Source organism: Electrona antarctica, assembly GCF_951216825.1.
Source record: "Electrona antarctica genome assembly, chromosome: 9".
Lineage (NCBI taxonomy): Eukaryota > Metazoa > Chordata > Actinopteri > Myctophiformes > Myctophidae > Electrona > Electrona antarctica.
The window spans coordinates 4,566,465-4,582,597 of NC_136790.1; the positions used below are offsets into that span (position 1 = coordinate 4,566,465).

Here is a 16,133-nt window from a genome sequence, read left to right on the forward strand (position 1 = left end):
TAACCCACAATAAATGAGTTGTTGTATACTGCACAAGGACACACTAACCCACAACAAATTAGTTGTTGGACTGGGACTATTCTGCTCCAAGATTAACCCATGTAGGCCTGACCTCAAAATTGAAAAAAAAAATCTTCTAAATCCTCCAGTTTTCTGAAATAAATATTTTCACGATTTTTCAAAAAAATAGCAGACCTACAAGCTCGTAGCGCACCACTCGGTGGCGCGCTATGAGCTTGTAGATCTGCTATTTTTCAATAGCTAAAGCATAACGTAATGCTAACATTACTTCCCGCCCAAAATGGGTTAAAAGGCCTTTGTGATTTGACAAACCATGAACTGTGTATTTCTCACGTGTTGTCATTGCAGACTTTGAATCAACATGGGCAAAGACTTCGGCAAAGGAGAGCCACATTACATTTAGTACCGTTCAGTCACTGACAAATGTAAATAAATAATTCACACAAAAGCAGGCAAGGAGAATGCTGTGGAAAACACCCGGGGCGCCATTGTCCTATTTTGCAGTTGTGGGAAATCTGTCAGAGCTAGACTGCCTGCCCTGGGAGGGACAGCGGGACAAATGACACCCACTACACATTTCGGTTACTAACAGAGACTCTCTCAACCTCACGGAGGGCAGAGTAGCTCTCTCACACACACGCACGCACACGCACACGCACACGCACACACACACACGCACACACACACAGTAGAACTGTCTGCTGCAGTCAACTTCAGTTATCGTTGTCCACTCGTAATGCACAACATGTGAACCTCTAGACAAACAAGCTTCCTATTGCCTATTTAACCCCCGTTCCTGCCAATCTACATGTGGATTAGTTTTGCATAATTTCGCCCGCGACAGAATCAAAGACATGACATTTGTTTGTGGGCGCATTAAAATATAACTGCTTTTTTCCACCCCTGTGTAATATAGATGTTGCTGAATGGTAAAAATATAGTTGTACATACTAGTTTAATCCAGAAACATTGTAAATTAAAATGAGTGGGCACATCCATCTGCAAAGCGTCTGAAACACATACATTTTGTTTCAACAAATTACCAGGAAAGAAGTACTGTAGTACGCAATACAATGAGAAGTACGCCATGTTGGTCAGCCAGACATACTTAACCCATTCTGGGCGGGAACCCCTTTTGGTGTTTTAAAGCTATTGAAAAAAGCTATTGAAAAATAGCAGATCTACAAGCTCATAGCGCGCCACTCGGTGGCGCGCTATGAGCTTGTAGATCTGCTATTTTTGAAAAATCGTGAAAATGTGCCTCAAATCTTTGAATATGTTCTTTCAGAGTTTCAGTTTTTAACTCAAATCTTTGCTTCTGGAACAACATATTTTCAGATGGGGTCGGCGGCCAAATACAGATCATTTTTGGGGTCCTTGACATGAAATATTGAGAACCACTGATATAGAAACATGATTTTTTTTTTTTTTTTTTGACGTCAGGCCTATATGGGTTAAACAATTATACATAAGCAACCTCAACCTAAATCATGAGCAGTTAATTTCATTCCCTAAAATATTTCGCAGCATAAACAAATCTTGCATTCTTTTGCGACCGTGTGTTGTGCGTCCTGAAGTGACTCGGGGGTTCTATCCCGGACGGTGAAGTGGAATATGACCTTAGCATAATGATAACCTTATAGCCCGCACACAACCACCTCATTATGTTTCCCCCTCCTATGCAAGAAGACCGCCGTTATCCTTCCGCAGCGTGTCTGTGTGTTCCCCCCTCGACCATGCATCTATTTCTAAACCGGTGCTGTGTTGACAGTACACTCCAACCAGAACTGTGGACGGGTCAGGAAGGTCCGCGGCTCTAATGTTCACACACATCCCTCAGCTCCACTTAAGACTGACCACTTAACCCCCCACATGCTGAACACTGTCCACTTAACCCCCACATGCTGAACACTGTCCACTTGACCCCACTCTTGCCAGTAAAGGCATTATAAATATAAACCACCGTATAGTGCTGCTCTCTAAACTGTATAAAGTGTTAATCCTTAATCACTGTTGGGGCGAGAAAAAAAAACATTTTTTCTCTTTTTTTCCCGGTTTCAGAAGGAACACAGCTTAGTCGGGGAAATGAAGTTTTGTTTTGTTTTGTTTTCTTTCATTTGATATTTTTGCGGGGCGCTACACTGCGCGAAAAGAGGAGTTAACGGGCAATATGGGCACTGTATTTTGCCCGTAAACCTCAAGTTTAGCAGCATATACAGTTAATACAGTTAATTTACAGTTGAGAATAGGTTATCTTTTAATACTCTTGTGTTGTTCAAAACAGTCATGAGTAGTACAACTCCTGTTTTCATAAATTCACAGATTGTTTTTAGTAATACTGTGCGTGATCATGACACTAGAGGCTCCAGTAATGGGCAGCTTGTGTTACCTCGCCCAAAATATAAATTTCTAAAGAGATCATTTATTTATAGATCATTGTCACTTTGGAATAACCTGCCTCAAAACCTCTGTTGCATTTACAGTAAATTAACGTTTAAAAAGCATCTAAAATAATTTTGATACAGTGAAGTGTTGTGTGTTTTTCGTTTTTTTTGTTTTCACGTTTAACTTGTAATCTTAGCAATTTTCTTTTTTTTATCTGAACTAATGTAAGTTGAATACTGACTTTTTAACAAATGTGTATTTGTAATTGTATGTCTACTGTAATGTTTATTCTTATGTGGACCCCAGGAAGACTAGCTGGTTGCTATGCCACCAGCTAATGGGGATCCTTAATAAAAATCAAAAATCATATACGGTAATATACAGGTGTGATGGTACAATTCGGGTGTTTACCGGAGTTTGTTGGAAAGTTTAACGGGAGTTTCCTGTAATATACACCTCCGTATTCCATGCGTTTTGCGCAGTGCTAGCCCCTCCTATATTCAGCTATAGTGTAGATTTTTGTCCTACAGTGTAACACAATCATTAAATGCCATTGACAATGAATAGAGAACGTACGTCATGTAGACGAGCAAATCGGCTATTTTCGTCCTACACAGATTCAGTTCCCATTGACAATGAATAAAGCAATAAGCCACAAGAGGTCTCAGGTTACCGTGGATTTTAGAATGGGCGAGAGTCGTGGTGAGACACGAGCGCAGCCCATTATAAAATCCACGGTAAACTGGGGCCTCGCGTGGCTTATTGCTTTTCTAAAACGGTTACAAACATATAGCAAATATTAACCTAATAAAACTATTAAATTCACAAAAGTAGCTACGCGTTGCGCCCACCAGAGCGAGCAACACTTCCTTGTTTTTAGTCAGCCAGTGTGACGGGGGAATAGGAGGCGCTTGATGTCTTTACGGGGCCACCCGGAGCTACACATTCACATCATATGAGCACGGCATGGGCTTGTAAGGCAATCAAGTGCTCCCCTTCCCCAGTACAGCTACAGAGCTGTGGGATCAGCTGGGAATTATATAAAGTGATTGAAGGTGTGGATTATCGGTGACGGCCACGTGACGGTAACCAGCCAATCAGAATTGGAAGTATTGGGACTAACCGTTTTAGAATGGAGAATTTACGCCATATTATGTGTCTGAGCAAATCGGTATTTTTGTTAAATTCTCATTGACAATGAATGGAGAATTTACATCATATTATGTGTCTGAGCAAATCGGTATTTTTGTTAAATTCACTTTGACAATGAATGGAGAATTTACGTCATATTATGTGTCTGAGCAAATCGGTATTTTTGTTAAATTCACATTGACAATGAATGGAGGATTTACGTCATAGTATGTGTCTGAGCAAATTGGTATTTTTGTTAAATTCACATTGACAATGAATGGAGAATTTACGTCATATTATGTGTCTGAGCAAATCGGTATTTTTGTTAAATTCACATTGACAATGAATGGAGAATTTACGTCATATTATGTGTCTGAGCAAATCTGTATTTTTGTTAAATTCACATTGACAATGAATGGAGAATTTACGTCATATTATGTGTCTGAGCAAATCGGTATTTTTGTTAAATTCACATTGACAATGAATGGAGAATTTACGTCATATTATGTGTCTGAGCAAATCGGTATTTTTGTTAAATTCACATTGACAATGAATGGAGAATTTACGTCATATTATGTGTCTGAGCAAATCGGTATTTTTGTTAAATTCACATTGACAATGAATGGAGAATTTACGTCATATTAAGTGTCTGAGCAAATCGACATGTTACGTCATGATGATGTACGATGATAAGAGCGCCCCTCACTTAACACGGGTGTTATTTTTTTAATTTCTCAATTTATCTTCTCATTTGTTTGTTGTTGTTATTTGAATCGCAGTGCAGCACTTTATAACATGATAATTCTTGTTTAACCCATTTTGGGCGGGAACCCCTTTTGGTGTTAGCATTATGTTATGCTTTAGCTATTGAAAAATAGCAGATCTACAAGCTCATAGCGCGCCACCGAGTGGCGCGTTATGAACTTGTAGGTCTGCTATTTTTTAAAAATCGTAAAAATGCGGCACAAATCTTTGAATATATATTCTTTCAGAAGAGTGGTAGATTGTATGCCGAATATATTTCGGAGCATCCAGGTCCTCAGACAGAAACCTTGACCTACTTGGTTGTTCCTGGCATCCTATGTGGATAGGCTAAGGCGTCTGAAACTTCCTCTTTGTTCACAGCAGTCTGCCTACAACAAAGTATGCCCAGGGATAAACTCTGGACTGATAGCCTACATATTACATTGGTTTTCAAAGTTTTAGGGCCTTGGCTAAAAAAAACAATAATGTAGATGTGTCTCTCGAGAGTCGATTTCGGCTCGGTTACAACTTCAAGTTCATTGCACATAACTAAATATTGAAGAAGCTTTGGATGTATAGTGGTTAATTGGAGTAGTCAGCTGTGGGGCGGGGGTAGGGAACTGTGACGGACATTGTGCATTTGTTTGTTTAACTGTGTTCTTTTGTGTGTTTTTTTTGTTATTATTATTATTTTTTTTTAATTTGTTCTGTAAATATGGACATTTCCTGATGTTTCTTCGAAGATTTTGTTTGTATTTGTGCTGCCATGGGGATGTGGGGGGGAAATATATGTGAATAATTGTTTTGAAATTACTATTGTTGTTGTAAAGAAAAATCAATAAACATATGTTTAAAAAATAAAAAAAAAGATTGAACAGACAAGATATACTACCAGAAAATGTACAAGGGGTGGGGTTATAAAACATGATTCATGTGTTGAACAGGACGGTTGTCCCAAAACAAATCACTTACAAACGTGCCATGTATAGCCTATAGCTATACCAGAAAGCAACTCAAATTCAAGACAAAAACATAACAATTACATAAGGCTCGCTGACTTTCAAGTGAGGAGACATCGACTGTCATAACATCTCCTTGACTAAAAGTAACACTGTTGCTTATTTGTATTTCCATCTTGCGGCGACGTATCATATAACGAGTTAAGATGTATTTCATGAAGCTATAAGGCGTAGTGAAAGCCAACTGCTGCTGTGGTGCTGTGCCGAATGTTACTGATCCCCCGGCTAAGCCGCCCAAGCCGCGCATGTGTGTGTAAGACAATAGCTTCTGTAAAGCACCTCTTGCTGTTATATTGAGAGAGAGAGGGAGATGTGTTCCCACACCTGTCGCCCTGGGCCATAGGGGACAGGCTATCGTCATTTCTCTCACCCTGGATCTCTGAAGGGGCACAACCATATCAATGTAAAAAATCTCAGTGTCCGTGTTGATAAGGGTGACGGAGTGACACTAGTCTATAGCAGTGATACTAAACCTTTTTTCATTTCAAGGACCCCATGTATCTCTGGGGGAACCCAATCTACAGAGTAAAATCATTAGAGTTGATTTAAGTCTGACCATGGTGTATGGTCTTAACGTGCTGTGGCCTTGCAACGGTGCTATCTACACCATGGTGTATGGTCTTAACGTGCTGTGGCCTTGCAACGGTGCTATCTACAGGACGGTAAATGAGGGCGTTATCTGCCTGTGCCTATAGCCTCAGGGACCGCAGGCGTATTGTTTTCAAAAGAAAAGAAAAAAAAGCTCGGGCGAACGAGCCAGGAAATATGGCATAGGAGCACTGTGGTAGTGACAGAGGTGCACATCCACTCTAGCCCAGGTACTGGACAAACGGCAAGACAGGAAGAAAAATCACACCCGTGTGAAGTAAGTGGTGCAACTCCACGTGGGGGTCTCCGGGGGGGGGGGGGGGGGGTTCCAGACCCACAGGAACGCACCCAGGGTTGCCGGCCCGATTCCGGCGAGCCGCCCCGCATCCGAAACGGTTGAGAAATGACAGAGTTACCGTGTGGGGGTCCCTCTACTGTACCCTCTACTGTACTGTACTGTACTGTACTGTACTGTACTGTACTGTACTGTACTGTACTGTACTGTACTGTACTGTACTGTACTGTACTGGCACACCCGAAATCACCATATATACAGTTAATATGTGCGTGTGTGTTTGTGTGTGCGTTAGGTTGCGCACAGGTGGTGAAAAACAACCATGCTGTTTCCGTGCTGCCACCCAGCCAGCCACACACATAGTCACTTAAGGAAGTGGTTGCACCACTTAAAAATACTGGTAAAGAAACTGGTTTATTATTGATTCCACGTTTCGATCACTAGGATCTTCTTCAGGAACATGAGTGAATACGAATAGGAGTGGGAGTGAACCTTGCATTCCGCTAACCAATAACAATGCAGAATAGGAGTGGGAGTGAACCTTGTATTCCGCTAACCAATAACAGCAGAGCAGAATAGGAGTGGGAGTGAACCTTGCATTCCGCTAACCAATAACAGCAGAGCAGAATGGCGTCGCTCCAAATTTGGAAAAGCACACAAGCTTAAAATGTACGGGAGCAGCGTTAATAATGTGATGTAATGATGCCAGGCAGGACTCAGGAAACGTGGGGTAAACAACATCTCTCTGCTCGCCGAAACATGAAACAAGAGTCATTTAAACTTCGGTCAGAATCACTGTAGCCTAATGTCTCCTCATGCCCAGAGACATCTGTGTTATTATGTATAAAGCATGCCAATGCCAGTGTGTTATTATGTATAAAGCATGCCAATGCCAGTGTGTTACTGTATGTTCACCATCAGATCTCCAAATGGATATCGATGTGGATAACTATACAGATAAAGTATGGCACAACGATGTCATGGATTGACGACATTCTTATGAGAAGTAGGCCTCAAGGACTCCATGTTCCCCAGACTCCACGTTGAGTACCAGTGGTCTAGACTAGGGTAGGAAAGTCTTACAAAGAACGAGTCCTACAGATAAGCAGCTGTGACACGCTCTATGGAAGTGCATCTGTGTAAAGAGACATTAACCCATTTTGGACTGATGTCGATTAAAAAAAGGCTTCTAAATCCTAATAGTTTTCTGAAAAACCCATGTTTCTATGTCAGTTGTGCTCAACCTTTTTCATGTCAAGGACTCCCAGAATTATCTCTATTGGGCCACGGACCCCCATCTCAAAATATGACCGGGAAACCCCGTGTAGCTGGGCTTTAACATTGAGCGCTCGGTTGCACTTCCGCATTTGACCACCAAAATTTGGTGGTCAAATGCGGAAGTAGACGTTCTGAGACGGTACTTCCGGCAGTCTTCCGGGTGCTTCAAAACGCCACTGAGCAACTTCCACTGACATGAATAGCCGGGGGGGTCAAGCTTTGCGCCAGTTCAGTCTCTATCCTTTTATATACTCTATGAGTCCTCACCTCTGATGTACAGCGTACCCTGACCCTAAATTCACCCAGGGTTAGGGTTAGGGTCCTCAGTCCTCACCTCTGATGTACAGCGTACCCTGACCCTAAACTCACCCAGGGTTAGGGTTAGGGTCCTCAGTCCTCACCTCTGATGTACAGCGTACCCTGACCCTAAACTCACCCAGGGCCAGTTCAAGGCTACAGCGTACCCTGACCCTAAACTCACCCAGGGCCAGGGGTCCTCAGTCCTCACCTCTGATGTACAGCGTACCCTGACCCTAAACTCACCCAGGGTTAGGGTTAGGGTCCTCAGTCCTCACCTCTGATGTACAGCGTACCCTGACCCTAAACTCACCCAGGGCCAGTTCAAGGCTACGGCGTACCCTGACCCTAAACTCACCCAGGGCCAGGGGTCCTCAGTCCTCACCTCTGATGTACAGCGTACCCTGACCCTAAACTCACCCAGGGCCAGTTCAAGGCTATAGCAAATTTCACAGTGCAAAGCAGAGCTTTCATCAGAGCATCCTATATTCTATTTGAGGAGGAAAGTTTGATTTTATTAGTCTGAAGTCTCATTATAACTGCTTATTATTGTTCGTACCGATAATTACATAAGACTCATGTGATTATTATTCTAGCTTGTTGCCAAGATGAAAGGAAGATATGGTGTAAACAGCCTTTAACCCAATTAGACGTGAGAGCAGATTCGATTAATGTCTTCATGACAGTTGTCTGAAAAACCTATGTTTCTATATTAGTGGACTGGTGCTCACACTATTTCATGTCAAGGACCGCCAGAACTATATTTAGTATTTGGCTGCGGACGCACATCTGAAAATATGTCGTTCCAGGAACCCTCCCAGAAGCAAAGATTTGAGTAAAAAAACGTATATTCAAAGATGTGCGCCACATTTTCATGATTCTTCGAAAATAGCAGATCTACAAGCTTGTAGCGTGAGTAAATGGTAAATGGTGCATTTATATAGCGCCTTTATCCAAGGCGCTTTACATAGATTGTGCATCAACCATTCACACACATATTCATACACCGATGGCGGCGGAAACCATGCAAGGCACCAACCAACACATCAGGAGCAATTAGGGGTGCAGTGTCTTGCTCAAGGACACTTCGGACACTAACTCTGGCGGAGCCCGGGTTCGAACTGGCAACCTTGCGGTTACCATCCGGCCACTCTACCCCTGAGGGCTTGTAGACCTGCTATTTTTCAATAGCTAAAAGCATGACATACTGCTTAAAACACCAAAAGGGGTTCCCGTCCTGAATGTGTTAAGTTCCCCAACATTCTCGGGACAGGGTGAGATGGTTATGGGGTGGGTTTGGGAGGTAACAGTAATGTTGAATCATTTTTCTCTGTTTAGATTGAATCCAGAACTGGGTCCTCTCCCAGACACCAGGCGTCTTTGTTCTGTGGTATTGATTGCCGGAATCAGCAAGGAGGAGACAGCATGCCCTCAGGTTGGGGAAGATGATGTTGTACTAAATTATTGCTGAGCAACTTTGAAGTCGTATCATTGGGCAGCATTGAAGGAAATCTCTCTACCACCCCCCCCCCCCCCCCCCCTTTTTTTCTCATGCTTAAAGACACACAGCATAATAGAGTATAATTCAAACCAGCTTGACGTACCAACCACAGAAGCATAAATAATTGAATAAAATAGGGTGTGGTTTTCAAAAATGCATCAGCAAATAAGTCTACAACGTGTTTTTTATATATTTATTTTCCTCCATTTGGGACCCATCCTAAGAAGTTTGAATGGTGTGGTGAGAGTAGAAGTGGAGGGGACTGCGAGACTGGTTTTGGCCGACTGGAAGAGGGCCTGGCTCACGTGTGGCTACAGGGAACCAAAGGCCCTGGAAGAGGGCCTGGCTCACGTGTGGCTACAGGGAACCAAAGGCCCTGGAAGAGGGCCTGGCTCACGTGTGGCTATAGGGAACCAAAGGCCCTGGAAGAGGGCCTGGCTCACGTGTGGCTATAGGAGAACCAAAGGCCCTGGAAGAGGGCCTGGCTCACGTGTGGCTATAGGAGAACCAAAGGCCCTGGAAGAGGGCCTGGCTCACGTGTGGCTACAGGGAACCAAAGGCCCTGGAAGAGGGCCTGGCTCACGTGTGGCTATAGGAGAACCAAAGGCCCTGGAAGAGGGCCTGGCTCACGTGTGGCTATAGGAGAACCAAAGGCCCTGGAAGAGGGCCTGGCTCACGTGTGGCTACAGGGAACCAAAGGCCCTGGAAGAGGGCCTGGCTCACGTGTGGCTATAGGAGAACCAAAGGCCCTGGAAGAGGGCCTGGCTCACGTGTGGCTACAGGGAACCAAAGGCCCTGGAAGAGGGCCTGGCTCACGTGTGGCTACAGGGAACCAAAGGCCCTGGAAGAGGGCCTGGCTCACGTGTGGCTATAGGGAACCAAAGGCCCTGGAAGAGGGCCTGGCTCACGTGTGGCTATAGGAGAACCAAAGGCCCTGGAAGAGGGCCTGGCTCACGTGTGGCTATAGGAGAACCAAAGGCCCTGGAAGAGGGCCTGGCTCACGTGTGGCTACAGGGAACCAAAGGCCCTGGAAGAGGGCCTGGCTCACGTGTGGCTATAGGAGAACCAAAGGCCCTGGAAGAGGGCCTGGCTCACGTGTGGCTATAGGAGAACCAAAGGCCCTGGAAGAGGGCCTGGCTCACGTGTGGCTACAGGGAACCAAAGGCCCTGGAAGAGGGCCTGGCTCACGTGTGGCTATAGGAGAACCAAAGGCCCTGGAAGAGGGCCTGGCTCACGTGTGGCTATAGGGAACCAAAGGCCCTGGAAGAGGGCCTGGCTCACGTGTGGCTATAAGGGAACCAAAGGCCCTGGAAGAGGGCCTGGCTCACGTGTGGCTATAGGAGAACCAAAGGCCCTGGAAGAGGGCCTGGCTCACGTGTGGCTATAGGAGAACCAAAGGCCCTGGAAGAGGGCCTGGCTCACGTGTGGCTACAGGGAACCAAAGGCCCTGGAAGAGGGCCTGGCTCACGTGTGGCTATAGGAGAACCAAAGGCCCTGGAAGAGGGCCTGGCTCACGTGTGGCTATAGGAGAACCAAAGGCCCTGGAAGAGGGCCTGGCTCACGTGTGGCTATAGGGAACCAAAGGCCCTGGAAGAGGGCCTGGCTCACGTGTGGCTATAGGAGAACCAAAGGCCCTGGAAGAGGGCCTGGCTCACGTGTGGCTATAGGAGAACCAAAAGGCCCTGGAAGAGGGCCTGGCTCACGTGTGGCTATAGGAGAACCAAAGGCCCTGGAAGAGGGCCTGGCTCACGTGTGGCTATAGGAGAACCAAAGGCCCTGGCACAGCATGTGGAAATACTGTGCATCAAACGCCACTCGATCACACTGTATAACACACAGATCAATGCCTCACATTATGAACACAGCGATTTAGCTGTGAGTTTATGATTGCTCAGTATTATGTCCATGAAGACATTTGGTACGGGTTCAGTGGGTGCAGATAAGGTCACAACGTGTTAAGCTGAGATCATTAAAGGAAGGAAAATCCGACCGCGCATTGGAGCTAGTAAAGTAAATACTCCGACCAACTGTGGGTAGTATGGGTTTCTAAGGGACTGCACGGACGGAGCTCTGAAAAGTAATAATTGTCTATATCCAGAGACCACACTACGGAGAGTGTAAACTACTATTCAATTTTAAAAAGTTTCTACTACTGTTGCTTTTCATTTGAGCCAAGAATCCAAGTTAACCCATTTTGACCTGAGATCAGATTCTAAAAATGTCTTCTACATCCTGACAGTTTTCTGAAAAAGCTATGTTTCTATGTCAGTCGTTCTTCGATTTTTCAAAAATAGCAGACCTACAAGCTCATAGCGCGCCACTCGGTGGCACGCTATGAGCTTGTAGATCTGCTATTTTTCAATAGCTAAAGCATAACATAATGCTAACACCAAAAGGGGTTCCCGCCCTAAATTTGGATTAGTGATTTAACTTCTGTTAAAATGTATTATCGATGCTTATAACATTTCAGTTTTCCTCCCCAATTCTTTTTTGCCAATGCTCTGCCTAGCTGCGGTTCTCTCTGGGGAGCAGCCGGCCTCATTAATTGATCTTTGACCTTGAAGTGAGAAACTGAAACACACACCAGAAATATGTCCATCACGGAGCGCTGAGCAAATTTACACATTAGCATTGCTCTTACATACAACAAAAGGGGACCACAGTCACCACATATTTAAATGTTCTCATAATTGAAAGGTCGTGTTGTGGGGAAAAACTGCCTCCAATTAAATTACGAAGCTAAATAGAAGGGTGATAATTAAATTATGAATCAAAACAAGTACAAAACGGTTGCGGGCAGATCATGTCACTTACGCTGTTGTCGCTGGTCCCCGACACAGGGTAGACCGTCCATCCCAGCTCTGCTGTAGCTGTGGTGGAGTCCATCAGAGTCTCTGAGAAGGAAGGAGAAGACCGTATTATATTGCATATTGATTTCATATGAATAAATAGTGTATTAATAGATTGGGCAGAAATACATGATGCTTCGCACATGCAAATAAAGACATAATATACAATCATTATAATAGTGACACTAATGGCGGAATACTGAAAATAATAATGATATTGCTTTTGATAATCCAATGTTGCTTTTGTCAACTAACGTAAAGTAAGCTTTTTTTTAAGGAAGAAATGCCCTTATTTTAATTCCCAATTACTTTGGGAAATTGTGGATTTTTCTTGGAAAAAGACAGTTCATAATATGCAATACATTTGTGACTAAATTTGACTGAGGGACTGCCATTGGATTTTTTTGAATTTTGGTTTTATCATGTCATATGAAAGCAGGGAATCATAGCTTCAAATTTACATATTGGTTGTTCAGTTTGACCCACCAGTTTTGCAGATATGGCTTATAGAGTAATGTCTTCGCAGAAAACAACGAGTTGAGAAAACAGGCTTGAAAGGTTCACTTCTGTGGTCTCTAACATTACACCTAGCTACATGTTTAAGCATTTATTTCATATTTACATGTCGATTTCAGCTCTGACACTCATTTCAGACATGCTCTAGTATGTGAAGAGTCTGCCTGTGCTATTAACTAATTTTGAAATAAATAAATAAATAAAGTTTTTCTCCTCTGGTGAAAAGCTGTAATTTGCGCGATGGCAGGCTCTCAGTCAAATCTGGTCACATTTTCTATTGATGTAAGAAATGCAGTAGAAATGTTCAATACTAAATAACCCAGATCTCAGTTATATAGTTCTGTTTGATTGAATATGTCAAAGTTGACAGTGACATTCTCTCACAGGGGATATTCTCTCACAGGGGATGAGAGGAGCGCCAACAGGGTCAGCAACCCCCCCTTCACACAACTTCTTCATACAGGCCAGATATAGCCGCCACCACCCAACCAACCAGCGGGCACATGCTTTCAACCCCATGGCTCTGTGGGGGCAAAGCTGGACTGGAAAGGCAAAATCTCCTGGGTGCAGAAAGAGGGGGGACACCACCCTACATGCCACGGATTAGCTGGTGGAAAGGAACACCTCCAGTAATTGGGGTCAAAGAGAATATGTCTCCTGTTTGTCATGAGGTCCTCTGTGGAAAGCAGATGACATTCCATTGGCCTGGCGGCCTCGCACACTACAGACAGGTCCAGCATACGGCCTCGCACACTACAGACAGGTCCAGCATACGGCCTCGCACACTACAGACAGGTCCAGCCTGGCGGCCTCGCACACTACAGACAGGTCCAGCCTGGCGGCCTCGCACACTACAGACAGGTCCAGGCGGCCTCGCACACTACAGACAGGTCCAGCCTGGCGGCCTCGCACACTACAGACAGGTCCAGCCTCGCGGCCTCGCACACTACAGACAGGTCCAGCATGGCGGCCTCGCACACTACAGACAGGTCCAGCCTGGCGGCCTCGCACACTACAGACAGGTCCAGCCTGGCGGCCTCGCACACTACAGACAGGTCCAGCATGGCGGCCTCGCACACTACAGACAGGTCCAGCCTGGCGGCCTCGCACACTACAGACAGGTCCAGCCTGGCGGCCTCGCACACTACAGACAGGTCCAGCCTGGCGGCCTCGCACACTACAGACAGGTCCAGCCTGGCGGCCTCGCACACTACAGACAGGTCCAGCCTGGCGGCCTCGCACACTACAGACAGGTCCAGCCTGGCGGCCTCGCACACTACAGACAGGTCCAGCCTGGCGGCCTCGCAACACTACAGACAGGTCCAGCATACGGCCTCGCAACACTACAGACAGGTCCAGCATACGGCCTCGCAACACTACAGACAGGTCCAGCCTGGCGGCCTCGCACACTACAGACAGGTCCAGCCTGGCGGCCTCGCACACTACAGACAGGTCCAGCATACGGCCTCGCACACTACAGACACACTACAGACAGGCCTCGCACACTACAGACAGGTCCAGCATACGCACTATAGTCTCCATACTGCTGTGTTTAGTCTTTCTTGACCTGAGATCAGATTCTAAAAATGTCTTCTACATCCTGACAGTTTTCTGAAAAAGCTATGTTTCTCCTTCAATGTTTTTATTTTATTTTCTCAATTATTGACATACATTACATTACAAAGACGTACATAGAACAAAACAAAACAAAAAACAAAAGCTATGTTTCTATGTCAGTGGTTCTTCGATTTCTTTCAAAAATTGCAGACCTACAAGCTCGTAGCGCGCCACTCGGTGGCGCGCTATGAGCTTGTAGATCTGCTATTTTTCAATAGCTAAAGCATAGCATAATGCTAACACCAAAAGGGGTTGCCACCCAAAATGGGTTATTCACCCGTATTTCTTGCGCTCTCCATCGTTATCTTTGTCCTTTACTCTATCTTTCAATGTTCTAAACCCCCCTCCCTGAAGCTTCTATGTGTGCGTATAGCAAAAGGAGAGGTCTATAATGAATGTCCCCTCACTGATTAGGCTACTACTATGCCGTTGAGCTCCAGTGTCGAGCTCCGACAGATGGGAGAGAGAACATTCATCAGGTGCTGTGGTGTCATCTGCTACTCCCAACGTCCTGGGAGGGGAATTAGAGCCAACTCGAGTCGTGACAAATCATGACAACAAACACAATTTTTTGGGCCAAACAAATAATTAGAAAGAAGAAAAAAACGGCAGGTTACAACACTTTTTTTGTTGTTTTTCTTCTTTGTAATTATTTGTTTGGTCCAAAATATTGTTTGTGTTGTCATGAGTTGTCACGACTCGAGTTGGCTTTGTCCGCGGCGTAACCGTCTTTAAATAAATACTTTTTGAAATGTCTGTGGGAAAAATGCATTGGGATTTATTTCCTGGGCCATGGTAGGGGGCGGGACTGCGACGCTCTATAGGACTCACTGCTAGAAGGCACAGCTATAGCCCATGACTGTACACGTCGGTGGCTATGGAGAGCTTAGAGATATCCAATATTAGGGGGCGGGGGGGGAAGCAACACCTACTGTACACTTGAAATATTATAATGAATGACCTAACCAATAAACCAACTACTGTAGTGCATGTTTTGGATAGTGGTTACAGTAAGTAGACAACAAAATGCTTTTTCCTTTTTCTTCTTTGTTTTTCTTTTTCAAAGAGAGCACTGTAGTGAATTCATACAATGCAACGTTCAACAAATTCATACAATGCAACGTTCTCTGCTAAATGCATATAGTTCCTATATGCGGAGGAAACCAACGAGTGGCGCGCTACGAGCTTGTAGGTCTGCTATTTTTGAAAAACCGAAGAACGACTGACTGAAGAACGACTGACTGAAAACTGTCAGGATGTAGAAGACATTTTATAGAATCTGATCTCAGGTCAAAATGGGTTAGAGGCTCCTGCAGTCATTCCATAACCCCCTTCTGATTCATATTCCAGGGGAAGCCATAGCTTTTAATCAACAGGCTCCACATGCATCACATCACGTTTATTTCGGCAGCCTTGTTCATGCCTCTACCGTGTATATCTCAGCATCTCTCGACTCGCACCAATACACACAGTGTGAGTGTGTGTGTGTGTGTGTGGGGGTTACATAATAGCAGATTTCATATCCCATTCCGTTATCACAAAGCCTGAATCGTATAATTAGGCGAGATGAGACTGCATTTGCGCTGCCATTGATAACCTTGTGTGTGACTCTGAGCGGGTCGGCCTACACGAGTCTCAGGCAGTGAAATAGTAATTATCCCCCGTAATGATAACCATAATTAGCGTAGAAGTAAAGTGAGAATAATGAACACCCTCGATAAGGGGGAGGAACGCTGAGGGAGAACAGGAATGTGAACATAGACAGGGTACTACTCTTCCCTCTGCAATGTGAACATAGACAGGGTACTACTCTTCCCTCTGCCATGTGAACATAGACAGGGTACTACTCTTCCCTCTGCAATGTGAACATAGACAGGGTACTACTCTTCCCT

The 16,133-nt window shown here is 44.8% G+C and overlaps 1 protein-coding gene across 1 annotated transcript in view; it reads right to left on the reverse strand.

The window, feature by feature from the left end:
* ephb2b (eph receptor B2b) overlaps nt 1–16,133 on the reverse strand; it is a 228,846-nt gene that overhangs the window by 165,962 nt on the left and 46,751 nt on the right. Inside the window, exon 2 of the mRNA XM_079509890.1 lies at nt 12,074–12,153. Within this exon, the coding sequence (XP_079366016.1) occupies nt 12,074–12,153 (80 nt within the window). The remainder of the gene's footprint in view (nt 1–12,073; nt 12,154–16,133) is intronic.